This window comes from Haliotis asinina, chromosome 12 (genome assembly GCF_037392515.1).
Source record: "Haliotis asinina isolate JCU_RB_2024 chromosome 12, JCU_Hal_asi_v2, whole genome shotgun sequence".
In the NCBI taxonomy this organism is placed as follows: domain Eukaryota; kingdom Metazoa; phylum Mollusca; class Gastropoda; order Lepetellida; family Haliotidae; genus Haliotis; species Haliotis asinina.
This window is the reverse complement of record NC_090291.1, coordinates 50,720,029-50,737,956: the sequence shown is the minus strand read 5'-3', so window position 1 is coordinate 50,737,956 and position 17,928 is coordinate 50,720,029. Positions and strand designations below refer to the sequence as shown.

Below are 17,928 nucleotides of genomic sequence, written 5' to 3'. Positions count from 1 at the left end.
ACATTGAACAGTGCAATAGTTATATCATGGTGGGTCTGCTTGATGGGGGAGGGAAGCCTGGAGTGTTGTAGGTACCAGATGTGTATGACCCACAAACACTAAGATGATCATGATTTCATGATAACACAGGTTTCAGACACATCAATGACAAAGAAACACCTAAACTAGACCACTTGTGGACCCTCCATACAATGGCACACACCTGTAGTGCATCTCTGAACCAGTCATCCAACTCACGGCGCTGACTTCCAGCATGTTCCACCAGGTCGCTGCCACCGATGATGCGAGGCAGAAAGTTCGCTCCTGCATGACTGGACTGAAAAAGAAACTTGTGAACATTAGTCAGTGTTGCTAGGCAACCACACTATAATGGCTGAATCTGCTGATGTGAAACAAAAGTTATCTTTTCACTGGTCCAATAACAGAGGCATGTTCAACAGAATGAAGCTAAGACATGTTCCCTAACGCGATCTTGGTGCTAAGGTGATCAGAACTTCCTTACTTAACACATTTTGTAAAACTACATGTCCCCTGCTCTTAACACAACATAAGGCATAGTGGCGAACAAAGAATGGGTATTTGCACTCTCGCAGTACAACTTTGTGAGGCAGGCGAACAGTTGCACAGGGTTAACAGAGTCCAAAAGAGACTATCAGGGAAAGGCGTCGAAGTCAGGCTGACGCTTGGGAAGTAGATGGATTGGATTGGGTGTTCAGTGCCCATCATCTTCTGAATGGCTTGCCTTTCTGCTGGTCTGTCCACATCCTGCCAATGTCTGCTGTCTTCGCTGTCCCCCAGCATCCCATATCTGTGTAGCTGGTAACATTTTGACGAGTCTGACATATCTCAGACAAGTGAACACGACAAACAGTATACAGTTTACTATTGTTGGTACGCTAAGATCAAGTTGTACACGTGGCTGTGTGTGGTCCTGTATGTAGAGCTCAGATCATGAATCAGTGGAAGTTAAGCAACGTTGAGCTCGGACAGTCCTTGGATGGGTGACAGTGTTTGGCAGCCTGACTCCTGAGAGTTTCTAGGACTACTCCACAATGAAGTGCATGTGGTCTCACTTTAGGTAAATGAATCTGTTTCAAAACTGACTCTGTTCACCCAGCAGAAAATGGGTACCTGGAGAGATAAAGTCATGTCACTATAACATTCTAGTGCCTAAGAGGCAGCTTGGGTTATCCAGGGGTATTAACAAACAGATTCTGAGAACATCGTCCAGTCTAGTAACATGGATACTTGGCGCTATATACAGAAATTATCATCATTACCCTGGGATTTAAGCATAATAAGATGTGCTCTAAAATTTAATTCCTTGGCTCATGTCACATTACAGATGTTGTTACCTTCCTAAACCGTTTGAAGTTCTTCACAAGTTTCCCATTCCATTCTGTGTAACCATCGGGAATATCCTTCCTCCCTGACTTCTTGACTGGGGGTTTAGGTTGCCTGGTAACCAGATTAGCAAACTCTGTGACCATGGCAGCAGTGGAAATATTTTCCTCTTTGATGAAGTCCTCCCTCTTCACCATCTGTTCCTGCAACATGGTGACAGATCAGTAGAGGTTAGTACTTATACAAGGATAAACTAATAAAGCATAATGAGAGGCAGGTGGACTACCTTATGGCTGAAATTTACAGTGATTCAATACTGTCACAAGAATTCCAATTCCACGATAAAATTTTGCTGACAGATTAGTGTGTTTGACAGTGGTTCGAACCCGGGCCATGTCATACCAAGATGTTAAAAGATGTTACTTGTTATTCTGCCTGGTGCTTGGCATCCATTTGATGACAGGACTGCATCTGAGTTTGGGAAATAGGGTCTACTACAGTGAATTTTAATTTTCTTGTGCTTTCATATTTGTTGACCTACTGTGTGTTTATGCAGAAACAAAGGTTCCAAGCATTTTAATGTTTGATTACCGGTCAAACTTTATTATCGCAGTAATAATTTTGGCCTAAGTATGAAATGAGCAAGTAGGTTTGTTTTACACCGCTTTTAGCAACATTCCATGGGGATTGGAAAAGAGAACTTTGACAACGGGCCATTTTCAAGATTATTAGCCATTTTCTGAATTTAGAGTGGGGCACTGCCCTTGTATCAACAGTAAACATGAAATTTTTAATGGGACACTTTTTATTCTAATGTGCAAAATGGCACATGGCCCCTGTGTTTCCCAATCCCTGATTCCAGCAACATCATGGTGGGGGACACCAGAAATGGACTTCATACATTGTACCCTTGTGGGGAATCAAACCTGGGTCTTCAGTGTGGCAAGTGAATGCTTTCCTCTCTAGGCTACCACACTGAACCATAGACTAGAAGAAGAAATTGTGCAGTACCTTGATGGGCAGCCTTGTTGTCAGGAATCCTCTAGGGACTGCCTTGTTGTCATGGTTACCATTCCTGCTACTGTCCCTTGTCTGCAACAATGAACCGGAAGCAATAGAGTCCTGCACTGTGACAGTGCTGACAAGAGAACATTGATGAGAGCAATCAACACAATATGTCTTCATTATAATGGCACAGGAGTAATTCCATGAACAATAAAACACTTTTCCCTAAATCAGCACAGCAATGATTTAACAATATGAACAGTTTCAATGTATTCACCTTTTCACACCTACAGCCTTTTTCTGCCTTCTATGCAATTACATCCTTTCATAACACAATATCTTCACCCGGTCGCCATGTTAATGCTTGTAAAGAACAAGCATGCATGCACCTCCCAACTTTTCAACAAACAATACACATTTTTCAGGGTTAAAAAAAAGAACAACAACTATTGGGAATTTTAAGACAAAGCAGACCAAATTTGACTGGTTGCAAACAATTGTTTGAAAACAAATTGACAATCCTCAAAAAGTCCTAAATTTGCCATGGTAAAAATGTCATTTGAAAAAAATCCCATTTTCATTTTCTAACAAGAAATAGATAGAAAAACAATCGTGTTTTTTTTCTTAATTCCTTCCAGCTGCAATGTCAGATCTACCTACCCTACTCCTCTTCAAAGTGTATTCATAGTGGCTACAAAGTGTATTTTGAGGTGTAAAAGTGTACAATCTCATGAGCAATATAATTTGGCACCTCCCAGCATGTCTCCCGACTATTAATGTCTGCATGGCAAAATGTACAATACACATAACTGGCACCTTCAGTTTACCTGCTTAACCCAATGATGGAAGTGTTTATTTTAATTAAATTTCGATTCTCGATTAAATTTTGGATTCTCGATTATGGGGATGTTGTCAATATCTTGGTGAGCCACGTTGTTGCCATCCGTAAGCAATCAGAATATATTGGTGGGACTCGGGTATGTGTGTTGATGACACTGATGAAAAATATTGGAAGAACAGAGAAGGATGTTCTCATTCATAGTGAATACTTCAAGTTGAACAACAGAGTGGAGTGAAACTATCTTTTGACTAATCTAACTTGATTGGTGCATTATCTGCTGTATGGGGGTATGCAGTATAATCACATTTTATGATAAAACAATCGTGCAAGATATGCCAGGTAGGCAGGTCCGCAATGTCACTACTCAGTTTCTGCAGATGATTTTGCTAGAGCTGGGATGGGTAACCCTGATACCCAGGACGGGTGGGTAAAAAATTGAAAACCCAGGTACCCGTCCAGTGTTCACAAATAGTGTCGGTCTCTCTGATAAATCCGGCAGATTTGCCAACAGTCAGACAGAAGTCCCCAACCTGCTGGCCCCAGTGTCTGACTGAATATATCACAATGACTTTGTTTGTGGCATGTGACACTTGTTCGCTGTTTATATTGTTTGTCATTATATAATGTTAATGATTTCAATGCCAATTATGAGAAAGGTTAAATCTGAAATGTGTGTTTAATTATATTCTGTGGGTCCTGTGAAATTTCAGTGGGTCAGACAGACATCTGAAACTTACAGGACCCAATGTCCTGTTATTTTGAAACACCATTTGTGAACACTGCCCGTCTCTGTATTCTGACACATCATTACCAAGTGACAAATAGCTTAAACAATGTAATATGTTACTCTTTCATGATTAAAAGTTGTATTGTATTGTCTTTGAAGATTTAGACATAATTTACAGTTACTTCTTTTGAATAAAATGCATGGTAAAGGTATTCAAAAACTCAAGATTTGAGCCTCTCACCCAAAGAATATATTGCCATTTTTTGCAAATTTGATGCCAGAAATTAACATAATGGGTATCTGGGTAGGCATATGGTAATAGGGGCTGGGTAACCGGGTAGAAAATTTTCTAGCTTTTGCATCTTGAGATTTCCTCTACATGTATCAGTAAACACACTGAGACACTCACAACTGTTTTCACTACAGATCAATGTCAGTTTATATACATCCATGGCCACATCATGCTGTTTTATGTTTAAAATAAACATGATCTCAAAAATGTCATCTGTCTTTATATGTGCTTTCTTCATGTTGCGTTTTATTTAAAACTTTGATATTCAACTTGTCCCAAAACAACTAAATCTTTTTTAAACCAAGGACTATTTTGGCCAATAATTTTGTACTAAGCACATTTTTCACTGAAGAATGTTTTCCCATAATTTGGCAAACACAAGCTCCATGTCCCTTTCCCAAGTCCCCTTGACTTTTCAGCGCACCATTTCATGCAGACCAGAAATTTACATTCGTAATTCAAGTTAAAATTATATGAAATTGAAACAATTACTCAAAAACTTATAGTGAAGCGTACTAAAATCAACATACCATAGCAAGACAGAAAATTATTAACAGTCATCGTAGAAAAGAATTGATTCTGTACGAATTAACAATGAAAACTTTATCAAAAGGAAGCCTTCCTCTGATATCAAGAAAGGCAGTAACAGAAGGACCTAACAAAACACGATAACTCACTTCCTTGACTGAAGGTAAAGTTACAAGTGATTTACGACAGCATGATATGTAATCAAGATTTGTCTAATCAGGTAAATATTGACAGAGCCCAACACCTAGTGATAGAGACAATACGTAACTATGGCAACCTGGAACTAAATAAAGCTCTAATGTGTGGTGAGATGTGACTTGAATTACTTCAACAGTTCATACTTGGGATAGCACCAGTGTTTGTGTATTGAATAAAGAAATGAACTCTGGAAATTCTTGCAAAATTTTAACATCTTTGAGGGGCATTTGAGATGTCTAAAAGTACAAACATTGACAAATTTGGGGCTAACGACTTTTTTTATGTGAGTGAGGCAAATCCATAATTTTGTCAGTAGTGTAAAATGGTGCATGGACATTGTATATGCGCTTCAAAAAAGGGTATCGGTACTTTTTCGAACTTTGTCTGACTGCTAGTTGACAGCTGTACAACATGTCACAGACGATCTTCCAGATTTAAGAAATGCTCATCCTTGATTGGATGTTGCAATATTCCTCAACATTTCTGACACTGATATGCTCATTCCAGCAGGACCTATGAAGATCAGGGTTAGAATTGATCTTCATTAACCCATACTTGTCGTAACTAATTAGAACAGGTGGTCTGGCTCGCTGACTTGGTTGACACATGTCATTCTACTTTATTAATAATTATTATTATTAGAGGATATTTATACAGCACACATATCCATGCATCGAGTGCTTGCTCAAGGTGCTGGTATATGTTTCCCCTGATAACTACATGTCAGTCTCAACGTCACATCGTATTATCAATCTCAACTCCCTGGAGAGTATACAACTCTTGCTGCCACTAGGCACACCAAGATTTTGCTACCAACGAGGTACCCAATTCACAGCTGGGTGACTGGGACACATAGTCACAGTACTTTGTCCAAGTTTACTGCATGTTGCCGTACTCGCACGCAACTAGGTGTATGCACGTATTCATGTGGCCACCATCTGGTCTTATACCAATGGATTCGTGGGTCTTTTAAGTGCAGAGGGTTGTGTACTGTACACTATCACAACACTGACAGAAGTCTGCACACAATGTTGTCTCCAAGGATTTCACACCCTGTCACAGATGGGCTCGACCCCGTCACCTTAATCTCGCTGGATCACTAGCCTGATGCTTAACCAGCTCGCCCACCATTGATTCTGCAGATTAATGCGCGTGCTGTTGATCACTCAATTTTCGCATTCAGACTGGATTATTTACAGAATGCTGCCATATAGCTGGAATACTGCTCAATGCAGCGTAAAACTAAACTCCTCACTCATACAGTAGCAAGACCTTGTCAGTGACCAATGACGGAAGTTTTGTATGTCGAAAGTCCCTGCTATATCATGAAAGAAGCCACTTTCATTCAACCTTAGTTCTTAAGGCAGCTGTTAGGCACGAGAGTTACAATCACCTCAGTCTGAAGGATGCTTTGTTCAATGGCAACAGAGTTCGGAGCAGATGCTGACACAGTGGCTATATTAGTACACCTTCCACCTGCACCCTTAGATGTAGGTACATACATCCTACACCCACTCCACATCATGTAAATTTGAAGATACTAACCTCTACAACAGAGTCTGGATCCTCCTCTGGTACTTCCACAACATCCTCTCCGGATGGGACATCTCTGGTTTGTCGTCTGGACCCCAAACTGACCCTGCTCTGCTCAGTCAGTGTCTCCTCCTGACTGTCATCATTCTTTTCCCTTTTCATGTGTCTGGAGGGAGTCGGGGAGTGGGACTTTTGTGTTGCCCTCTGCCCTGTTTGTCCAGCAACCGTCTCTTGTCTGTCTGTTTCTGACAGAGCTGTACTTTTTCTTCTTGATGGAACATCATCAAACAAATTATCCTCGTCATTACTCCTTCTTGTTCCACTGGTGTCTGATTTGTGTTTCTTGTGTTTTGAAGACAAAATATCCATGAATTCATCAGAGTCATCTCCCCTTGATGTCTGTTTCTGACCTTGCTGCCTTCCTTGCCACAGGTCATCTTCATCACTGTCATCAAGCAGGACACGCTTGTTAGTTTTAGAAGATGGAGACGTTTTTGGTAAGACTTTTGACACTTCAGTTTCTTTTTCTTTCTTAATCCTTTTGAATGTCTGAACCTCCTCAACATCTTTATCACTCAAAACATGAGAAGGCTGTGAATTTCTCCCTGAAATTCCTGCAGGTGTTTTCACACTGATGTCAAAATCATCATCAAGTTCTTCAAACAGCTCATCCTTAACTCTCTGGGACTTTGCTGGCTGGGGAGATACAGACTTTTTCCCTCCTCTTCTACTAGAACCTGTACCAGAATTTGATCGCAACATATTCTCCTCCTTCACTACAATCTCCCTTGCTGGGGATACTTTCTTCCCTCTCACTGATCTGCGACTCGGGGATGGTGATGGAGAACGACTTCTTGGCGGAGGATTCTTCACAACTGCTGGTGATGGGCTTCTTCTTCCTCTGCCCTTCGCAACTGATTCCTGTTCTGGAGAAATGCCCTGGTTTGGTTGTCTTGTTGCCTTGACATCTGGAGCTGGAGACACTTCTGACCTTGACCTTCTTTGTGCCTGTGACTTCACAGGTGTCACCACTTCCTGTTTGATTCTCTTTGATTCTTGTGCCTGTGTTGTTTCATCTTCTCTCACGTCTTCTGTCCTGAAAGGATCACAAGCCATGTCAATAATATGTCATCATGAGAGTGGGGTGATTATGGCTTAAAGGCTATCCCACCAATACAGTGAGGTTTCCTTGTGTCTGGCTAAGAGCAGCAGCATTCAGTTGTACCACAGCATTTTTAGGATTATGTGGAAGAATCTGAAGATATACAGGGCTTAGACGTTTACCATTCATCAGTTATGTGAGAACCACAACCACTTGTGTCATGCTCACAAACAATAACCATCATCAGAGTGAAAAGGCATTTGTTCCCCACCTTTACAGACTTCTGGCATGACCAAGGGAGACAAATCTGCACATCAAGCTGTGGCACTACAGCTCAATATGCCATCCAGACCCCAAGGTTTACAGTGAGCAATATTCCAGCTGTCTGAGAATAATCAAGTCTGGACCAGACAATCCAGTGATCAACAACATGAGCATTGATCTGCACAATTGGGAATTGATGATGTGTAAAGTCAGCGAGCTTGACCACCCGATCCTGTTAGTTGCCTCTTACGACAAACATAGTCGCCTTTTATGGCAAGCATGGGTTGCTGAAGGCCAATTCTATCCCAGATCTTCAAAGGTCCCCAAGCTTTACAGAACACTGACACTAATGAAATGTTTGTCTTGCATGAATTAATTAATTAAGGTTAATGCAGAATTAGTGCTAAGTAATCTGTTACATTAACATGTAGAGACCGTTTAAACATAAATGTTGTACGAATGTTGTAAGGAACAACTGACCGCTTCCTCTTGGTGGGTGTGGCTGAAGTCCGCCCAATAACCTCCTGCTTCACCTTCAGAGTCTGGAACGTACAACACTATAATTGAAACCACTGTAACTTGACACAATGTGAACTGGTCGTAAAATACATTAGCTTGTACTACGTCAGACAGTTCTCTAGTCATTTATACATAGTGAGACATCACATACAGACCATATCAATTCATGCTTTCTAAACATTTTTTAAAACAGTCACAGGAAATGTTTGCTCACGAAAAGCCAAACATACCAACTTTATGATATGAAACTGTACATAATCAAGTCTGCGCTAAACAAACATGTGACTGATATGACGACAATTAATCCACATCGTGACACGCAAATAAGTCGTTTTGAATCATTACCCAGACCATTTAATCATCTCATACAATACACATAGATTGCTAACAACCAGCATGTGTTGCTACTGACCAGGGCCTTGATATCTGAAGCTGTCTTAACGCTAAGTTAATGTTAATGTATGGCACTTAGGACTATCTTAGCGGTAAGAGAGCTTTGAAAATCTAGGCCTAGTGTATGTTGCCAAGGATCGTAATGGGTTTTTACCTGGAATGAACATCCTACAGTCCAAAATACATTCATTCTGGGCTACAGTCATGGGTTTCTTTCAAGGTGTAAAAATCATGGTACATACCTGTTCATGTAATATGCTCTCATCAACCACGGACTTGTCACCTGTAACTTCTCTATCCTTACCTCGCCTCCTCCTGCAAAAGATCAGAGATAATCACTACTTACATAAATCCGTATCTTCTACTATTCACATTATCTAAAACACAGGAAACATCAAATAAACTCTTACAAATGATTCTGACAACAAACGTGAGTGAGTGTTGGATTTATTGTTGTTTCAAACATCATTCCTGTCACATCACCGACTTTCTGCTGGATCAATGAGGAATGCTTTCCTCTAAAGACGTCAAGCCAAGTCAGTTAATTCCATGGACAGAGCAATTGTTTTGTGTGACAGGATCAAACCCACGGATACAATGGGTGCAACTCTGCAAAGCACACCATCCTGACACACAATCGACCTGATCATATGCTTAACCAGCTGATATATGTTAGTCCGCTCTAATCGTCACAGTCAGCATAAGAAAGAGAACCAAACAGCAATGCATTTCTTTTCAAAAACAGATGCATGAAAGCCAACACTAAGAAATGCTTCTTGACATACCAGAAATACAAGCAGTTGAATTCTGCTTAAACCAGACATACAATATATTCTCCTGAAACAACAATGCTTGAGAATTATGTATTATCTTTAGGTTGATGAAGTATATCTACAAGGTGGTTATACCCAGGCGAGGTTTCCGTGTTGGCCACCAGAATATCTGGCGTTACATGTTCCGCTGCCGACTGAGAAAGAGACTGGGACGGAACGTTCTGAAACAGCTGCTGGGCTGGAAGAAATATACATGATACTTTCAAACAAAACCGTTTCACAACAGAGTGGCATGGTGCTGTAGTAAACATGGATATGGACTTTGCATTTGGATGAACAGAATGAATTGGAATGAAAATGATTTTTCTGTGTGGTAAAGGTACATAATGAAGGTATTATTTGGTAGGGGTCACAACAAGATGGGGGTATATAAAGACTTGTTAACCCAGGAAGTTCCTGTGGTGTTGCTGGAACAACGAACTGCATGCATCACTTAGAAACAAGTGTGATAAATGCCTTTTATTCTCTCCCTAGAGTCCACAATCATCCAGCACACAAACTGATGTCCTTCAACAACTTACAAATCATACAAAACACACTGTGACCCCAGAATGGCGGGCAATAGTTCTGAGCTCATGTCATTTTATGAAACAGTTACAAAAATCACTGTCTCTCTGTCATGTACTCAGCATGTCAAAATGATCGTCAAGATTTAAAAGACGCATATCCTTTATTTGAGATTGCAAGATTTACAATATCTGTGACATTGAAGGACTCATTAAAGCAAGACCTAGGAAGATCTGAAATTCAGTATTAGGTGACTAATGACATTGGGTGGTCAGATTTGCTGATTTGGTTGACACATGTCATTGGTTCCCAGCTGCATAGATAGATGATCATACTGTTGATCACTGCTGTTGTCTGGTCCAGACTTCATTATTCACAGACCGTCACCATACAGCTGGAATATTGCTGAATGCTGTGTAAAATTAAACTCACTCACTCATTTGAGCAAGACTGAGATGACACTTTACATATGTACCATGTTCTCCATGTTCAAGGACATAACTCTGTCTCTATCAGGGTTAGAGTGTTTGTCTGTGGAGCTGGCCTCCATGATAGAGGACGTACCTTTGTCTATATCAGGGTTACAGTGTTTGTCTGTGGAGCAGTACAGTACTGCGTAACCGACCTCCGCATCCTGGATCACATTCTTCTTCTTCCTGCACCATAAATAGTGAGTTTAAGCCGTTAAAATCAATCCTCATACTATGTGAGTTATGACAAACATCTGACATATTTTAAGAATCCTGATGTCTATGATGCAACAAGTTTACTTTCTGCTCCCTCACCGTTTCAGGTACTTGTTGACATGGGTGACCCACTCCTGCCCAGCTGGTGTTAAAGTCTTTAGATCTTCAGTGCCACAGTTCATGACAACGGTTCCACTCTCCACCAGGACTCGGTCGTCATTGTCATCACTTCCCTCCTCCATCAGTATTGGCATTCCCCCTGCCAACTCCACTGCTAGGTTCATCTTCTTGAACTACAGACACTCAACTACTTCAGAATCATACCAGAAAGAATTTTTCATTGAGCACACATTTTCTGTGGTTCTGTTTGGTCCCAATTTGTAGCATGTGAAACACTGAGAACTGTGTCAGAAGCATAGCCTTCAAATGCAACTTTCTAATGAGGCTGACCATAAATGGAATTTTACTTCTTTACGTCAATCTTTTATAAGATGTCTTCACATAAGTTTGAAAAGTGGTCAATGTCTCATGGTGACCTTGGACATAAGGTCAAGGTCCACAGTTGAACTGGTGTCTGTGTAGTTCCCAAATGTATGCTGTCATCAGTTTTGAAGATATTGGGTACATGAGTGCAGGAGATGTTGAGCTAACAAGAGTTTGAAAATAAGGTGAAGGTCACCTAAATTGACATGAGTCTGTGTAATGCCCCAATGTAGGCTGTCACCAAATTTGAAGACAGTGAGTACAAGAGTTCACAAAAAATCAAGTAAATGGCACTGCTGAATGCATAGATCAGAGCTACTAAATGCATAGTTCCCCGACAATTAAGGATGTGAACACAAGAGTCATCAGAAGATGACATACCAACCCAGCCCCCACATGTTTGAAAGAACAAATCATCTGACAGTTACTTATTGTGTTTTTAGACAAAGTTTCAATTGTTTCCATGGAATTCATGAAAAATATAAATGCCATATATCTATAATCAGAAGTAGTCACCATTTCAAGATCTGCCTCATACATCTGCCAACATATTTTGATAGATATGAAATGGTTTTCGAGTTGTACTCTGGAAATGAAGCCTGAAACGTGTCCATGGAAACCGAGACAATAATAAATCACAAAAACCTGTAAATAGCAAAAGGCACCACTTTGCCATCTGCAACACATATCTACCAAGTTTTACCAACAGATATTAAGAAGTTTTTGAGTTGTGCTGCGGAAACGAAACACACCTCTCACTTTTGAGACTAAGCCCGAAACGTTTCCATGGAAACTGAGAAAATATGAAATCACAAAAACCTGTAAATAGCAAAAGGCACCACTTTGTCATCTGCAACACATATCTACCAAGTTTTACCAACAGATATTAAGAAGTTTTTGAGCTGTGCTGCGGAAACGAAACATACCTCTCACTTTTGAGACCAAGCCCGAAACGTTTCCATGGACACTGAGAAAATATGAAATCACAAAATCCTGTCAATAGCAAAAGGTACCACTTCAGCTTCTGACTGATATATCCCTAAAGTTTTGCAGAAAAATATTGAACGGGTTTTGAGTTCTGCTCCGGAAACGAAGCCCATCCCTCCATTTTGAGACTATGTCCAAAACGTTTCCATGGAAACCGAGAAAATAATACATCACAAAAACCTGTACATAGCAAATGCACCACTTCAGCTTCTGAATGATATATCTACCATGTTTTGCAGAAAAATATTGAATGGTTTTTGAGTTCTGCTCCGGAAACGAAACACACCTCTCATTTTTGAGACTATCTCTGAAACATTTCCATGGAAACCGAGAAAATAATAAATCACAAAAACCTGTACATAGCAAAAGGCACCACTTCAATTTCTGAGTGATATATCTACCAAGTTTTGCAGAAAAATATTGAACAGCTTTTGGGTTCTGCTTTGGAAACGAAACACACGCCTCACTTTTCAGACTAGGTCCGAAACATTTCCATGGAAACCGAGAAAATAATAAATCACAAAAACCTGTACATAGCAAAAGGCACAACTTTAGGTTCTGATTGATATATCTACCAAGTTTTGTAGAAAAATATTGAACAGTTTTTGAATTCTGCTCCGGAAACGAAGTCCAAAACACCATAAGACTAACACCAAAATGTTCCATGGAAAAACAAAAAAAATATAAATGCCAAAAATCTGTAAATAGCAAAAGGCACAACCATAGGCAGAGATTACTATATCTATAAAGTTTGGTCTAAAAATACTGAACGATTTCTGAGTTATGCGGACAGACGAGGTGTCAACTATTTCCCCCCGCATTACATGCTGGGGGGATAATAAAACCACACAATATCTATTTTGGTTGATATTTTTATTTTTAATTATTTTGAAATACTATTCAGCATATCTCTACTTAACCACAAATATTAATCACATACCCTTTACATAGTTTTAACAGATGGACCACACAGAAGATCAAACACTTATACAATACACTGAAATACATCCACCAACCCATTTTGTTTCTTTCAGACTTTCAGAAATGTTCATTTTCCATTCACACATTCCTCCCAGCCTCGTCATCTAACCTTTTTTCTAGATGTGCATGCAGAAAAGCACAGATAACTCTACCATACTTTCAAGAAAATTGAACCTTTGTTTGCACAAGGCATACTCTATGAAAATCTTGGTAACTTAATAGCTATATGTCTGTCTCACCTGTCTTTGACTTAGAAATATGAACTTCATCCCTTTAAATACTGAGGCCCTGTTTGGGTTGGGTTTAAAAGACACTTCCTCTGGGTTGACTTGGGTCTCGGACACTGTGGGCAGATACCTGGTCATGACAATACAGATGGTTTAGTGTAATAAAAGGCAAATGAACATGCAAGAGAGACTGATTTGTGTAAACAGCGTTTCCACAATATTCTTACAAGATCAGCTACTAATTGAATGTGAGAGTCTTTGTTTCAGTGCCCTTGCAAAAGTTTTCCATGCCATACATATATCACTTTCAGCTTTGTAAAGGGTTGATGCGTGAAGTTATCCAGATCTTAGAATTTTATCACCAGGGTAAAACTCACAGGAACAGGTTTACAAGACAGGCCTGGTCAAGAGGTCAGTTCTGGGATTCGGGCCTGATAAAGGACTTTAGGCAGAGGGATGCAACAGTGCCTCTCACACGCACACACCCATGTATGGACCCCACAGTGGTGAAAGTCACCAGCTGAAAGTGCTGAGAGACCAAAGATAGTAGCACGGGCAAGTCATAAGATTCAAACCCATGACAATTAATCCACTAGGCCACCTATCCCATAATGCATCTGCTTTGACAACTAAGCAGTGACAGAATGAAACCGACAAAGTGTTCATCCAAGAAGAAAACCATGTTGATTCAATGTCAGCTTGGTGATAATAGTAACCATCAAGTGTCTACAAAGCTGTCTGAATTGGCAAACATTATGTATGATTCATAACAAAAGAACATCCTATTGATCATGATCATCAGGTAGTGAGTGAGTGAGTGAGTGAGTGAGTGAGTGAGTGAGTGAGTGAGTGAGTTGGGTTGTATCTTCCTTTTACTATGTTTTAGCAATATTCCAGCAATATCATGGCGGGAGACACTAGAAGCGGAGTTCCACACTGTATCCATGAGGGGAACTGAACCAAGGCCTTCAGTGTGATGAGCGTTAACCAGTGGGCTACCCAGCTTAGCTAAGAGGAAGGGTGGTGTAAATTATCTTGTGATCATCAGATTTATCCCAAACAAAGAAAGAGTCAAAATGGTATTGAAGAGAACAGCTCCATCTGTCAACCTACGTGTCTGGGTCAGGTTTCTCCCCTTCTCCTTTCAGATGATCCTGAAGCTTTTCTAGATATGAAGGAAGCACTATGGATTTCTGGGTAATCATAGCACAAATCACCTGTAAACAGAAGTGTATAGTCTGACTCGGCCGATGACAATCTTGATTATTTCAGAGGTCAGCTAAAATGGGGTTTAGCGCTGTACTCAAGAAGATTTCGCTCATGTTATTATTTACACAGTGTTTCGAAAGGGTATACGGGACTGTGTATGGAATTCACAAGGGTCACACAGTCCCCTACACACTTTCAAAACACAATGTGATGAATTTATTACCTTTCAGATCTTTCAATTTAGCATATCTTTAAATAACAACATTCAACATTCGGCAAAATGAGACACAAAATGTTCTGCCACGATACTTACTGAACAGTCACGAAGGGAGATAAATCGGGATGGCTTAGTGTATGATAAAAATGATTAAATTTGAGGTTTTGTTAAATGACAAGTGAAATACAGCAACATTTTATTATTTGGATACATTTATTGACACAAACAAATAAAATTACAGAAATAAGTTTATTACTCCGTTTATACTCATAACTGTAACGCCAAGTCTAAAATTTTGAAGTGATCAGCCGTTTGTCAGCCACATTCCATCTAAGGTCAAGATCATTTGTACAACCCCTGTAGCGTGTCACATAACAGACTTGACAGGGTGTACATTTTGTACACCCTGGCAAATCCACCTACATGGTTTCATATGCTTTCGCTATTAACTAATCAGAATTTAACACATTTATCTTATTCGTAATAAGTGTATGCGTGGCTGCTTGTGAGTGAGTGAGTGAGTGAGTGAGTGAGTGAGTGAGTGAGTGAGTGAGTGAGTGAGTGAGTGAGTGAGTGAGTGAGTGAGTGAGTGAGTGGGTATGGTTTTACTTTGCTTGCTTTCAGCAATGTTCCAGCTGGGGACAGCAGAAATGGGTTTCACATATTGTACCAATGCGGGGAATCAAACCGGGCAAATATCCTTATAAAAAATGTTGTATGTATATGTCTATGGATGTGTTGCACCACATTGGTCACACCACCCACCTTAATGGTGACGCTAATACTGTTCATCACAAGAAGTGAACAGTTCTTTGTCCACTCACTCACGACATGGCCTCCAAACGTTCGTACTACAGCTTTCGCAGATTTCTTTGATGCTACATCCAAGCAGGAGGTCGTAATGATGAAAGGCTCATTGACAATACTGTAAAACAATAACTTTCCTTAGATAAATACAAAACAAGATTCCTGTACTGTACACTACTCAAACGGTTACATTTCATACTTTACATTTAGGCTTGCTTTAAAAATTATCTATAAACGATCATGACAGAAAGTGTTATGACGTCATCAAGTTTTACAGAAGAAATGTGTTCAAAGAGTTAGATAGAATACTATCAGAAAAAGACTGATCACAAATTGTGCAAGACGAACACAGCAGCAACCTTGTGAACAGCCTAGCAACATGGAACATGAAGAAGCTCGTGTAAACACAGTTAAAATTATGTATCTCAATACATATGAAACTGTTGCTCCTCGGTCTCAATGTTCATTGTTATATGAATGAATGGAATGGAACTCTCCTTTCATACAAAATACACAGGTCTTGACAGCCAGTACCAACTCACAGGAAGACTGACTTGGGAGAGCCAAATGCCACCTCATCTCCATCTTTGACCAGTGTTTCGCCTGACACTCGCTTTTTGTTCACCCAAGTCCCGAACTTGGACACATCCTTCAGGGTGACCAGCGCAGACTTCTGGGGGTGGCTCTAAACAGCACAAACAGTCAACTCTTCTTCAGATCAAGGGATTGAGTGAGCAAGTGTAATTTTACGCCAGCCTCAGCAATATTCCAGCGATATTGAGGCGGCCTATAAACAATCCAATGTGGACCAGATAACCCAGTGATCAACACCATGAGCACTAGGAATCCACTCAACTAGGAACTGATGACTTGGTCAACCAAGTCAGCAAGCCTGACCACCCAATCCTGTTAGTCACCTTTCACAAGCATGGGTTACTGAAGATCAACTCTAACTCAGATCTTCACTGGTGTCAAGGAATTGAACTTAACTGCTTCTGTGACCTGTTCACAGTACATTTTTTCATTTTGGAAAATGAAAGTGATCACTTTTCATTTACAACTGTTTTGTTTTAAATAATGCTCCATATTTGTAAATAAGGGAAATAATTTTTAACAATTTCATATTTCTTCAGTAGAAAAAAAATCTTAAAATATGATGTATTCAAACAGGTATATTATCCACTAGGGATGATGTACCTAAAAACCTAACACACTGCTCCTGCAATTCATCTGCAAATATATTGACACCGATTTGACAAATATGTAGAGACAAAACATAAATTTAGTGTGAAAGGATACACATGTTCTGAGTAAATAATTATGCAAGCCGATACTACTTTCCTAAGAGTAATAAAAATACATCCAATGATAGTCAATCCCATAAACATCAATACTCTGAATGCAGAACAATATCCTTAGGGATCGGTCATAATTTATGGGTTATATTTATGATAATGATTTATATTAAGAAGTATGTACAATGTGACTGGGCCCCAATTAAAATTTTGTACAAAGTAAGTGATACACCCATACCCCATACCCCAAGACTCCCTAGAACAAAATCGGACCCCTCCTTAAAATCATCATCAACCCCCTAGCCAGGAATTATGAATAGTCCCTTTATCATCATTGTTTAAAAAAAGTCTTTGAATTACCAGGTTGGATTCTGCGTGAGTCAGTTGCAGTACTGAATGTTTTCTACTGACAGTGGGATCAGTTGTCAGGAGAATATCACAGTCCTTACGTCCTACTGAGTACTCTCGACCAACCAGCAACACATACTTCACATCTGGAAGAAATGAACCATGATCTGCACTGTACAGCAACATGTGACTTGGGCACGTCCCACGATGGAGGTGCTGAGCTCCAGCTTCTAACAGGGCCCAGGGTGTTGGGAATCAAATACATTAAAAGATAAGGGGTACTGATGAATATGTATTACCGTTTAACTTGAAAATAAATGTACTTGCATACTGCACTTTTCAGAAGCATGCATATACAGTCAGACCCCGTTGTGTCGAACTCGTCGGGTCCAAGGGGAAAGTTCGACTTATCCGAGTGTTCGACACATCCGTCAGCATTGAAAAGACCAAGAACCAACACGACCACGGTGCTTAACACATCGTTATTTTGCAGTAGGATACACATACGAACAATATATCTTTGCAATAAACGTTTACGGCAGTATTGATCTTTAACTTAAAATATATGCAAATGTAAATCAATTCAATCACTTTATTTGTCA

The 17,928-nt window shown here is 40.0% G+C and overlaps 1 protein-coding gene across 6 annotated transcripts in view; it reads right to left on the bottom strand.

The window, feature by feature from the left end:
• LOC137257679 (nibrin-like) overlaps positions 1-17,928 on the bottom strand; it is a 37,825-nt gene that overhangs the window by 3,676 nt on the left and 16,221 nt on the right. For all 6 annotated transcript variants that reach the window (XM_067795045.1, XM_067795041.1, XM_067795040.1 and 3 more), the window contains 14 exons: positions 17,339-17,472; positions 16,226-16,368; positions 15,642-15,801; positions 14,564-14,667; positions 13,463-13,580; positions 10,872-11,065; positions 10,651-10,742; positions 9,655-9,757; positions 8,989-9,061; positions 8,315-8,376; positions 6,481-7,564; positions 2,356-2,436; positions 1,356-1,547; positions 203-316 (listed from right to left, as the gene is read on the bottom strand). In XM_067795045.1, coding sequence (XP_067651146.1) covers positions 203-316; positions 1,356-1,547; positions 2,356-2,436; positions 6,481-7,564; positions 8,315-8,376; positions 8,989-9,061; positions 9,655-9,757; positions 10,651-10,742; positions 10,872-11,065; positions 13,463-13,580; positions 14,564-14,667; positions 15,642-15,801; positions 16,226-16,368; positions 17,339-17,472 — 2,654 coding nt within the window. The remainder of the gene's footprint in view (positions 1-202; positions 317-1,355; positions 1,548-2,355; positions 2,437-6,480; positions 7,565-8,314; positions 8,377-8,988; positions 9,062-9,654; positions 9,758-10,650; positions 10,743-10,871; positions 11,066-13,462; positions 13,581-14,563; positions 14,668-15,641; positions 15,802-16,225; positions 16,369-17,338; positions 17,473-17,928) is intronic.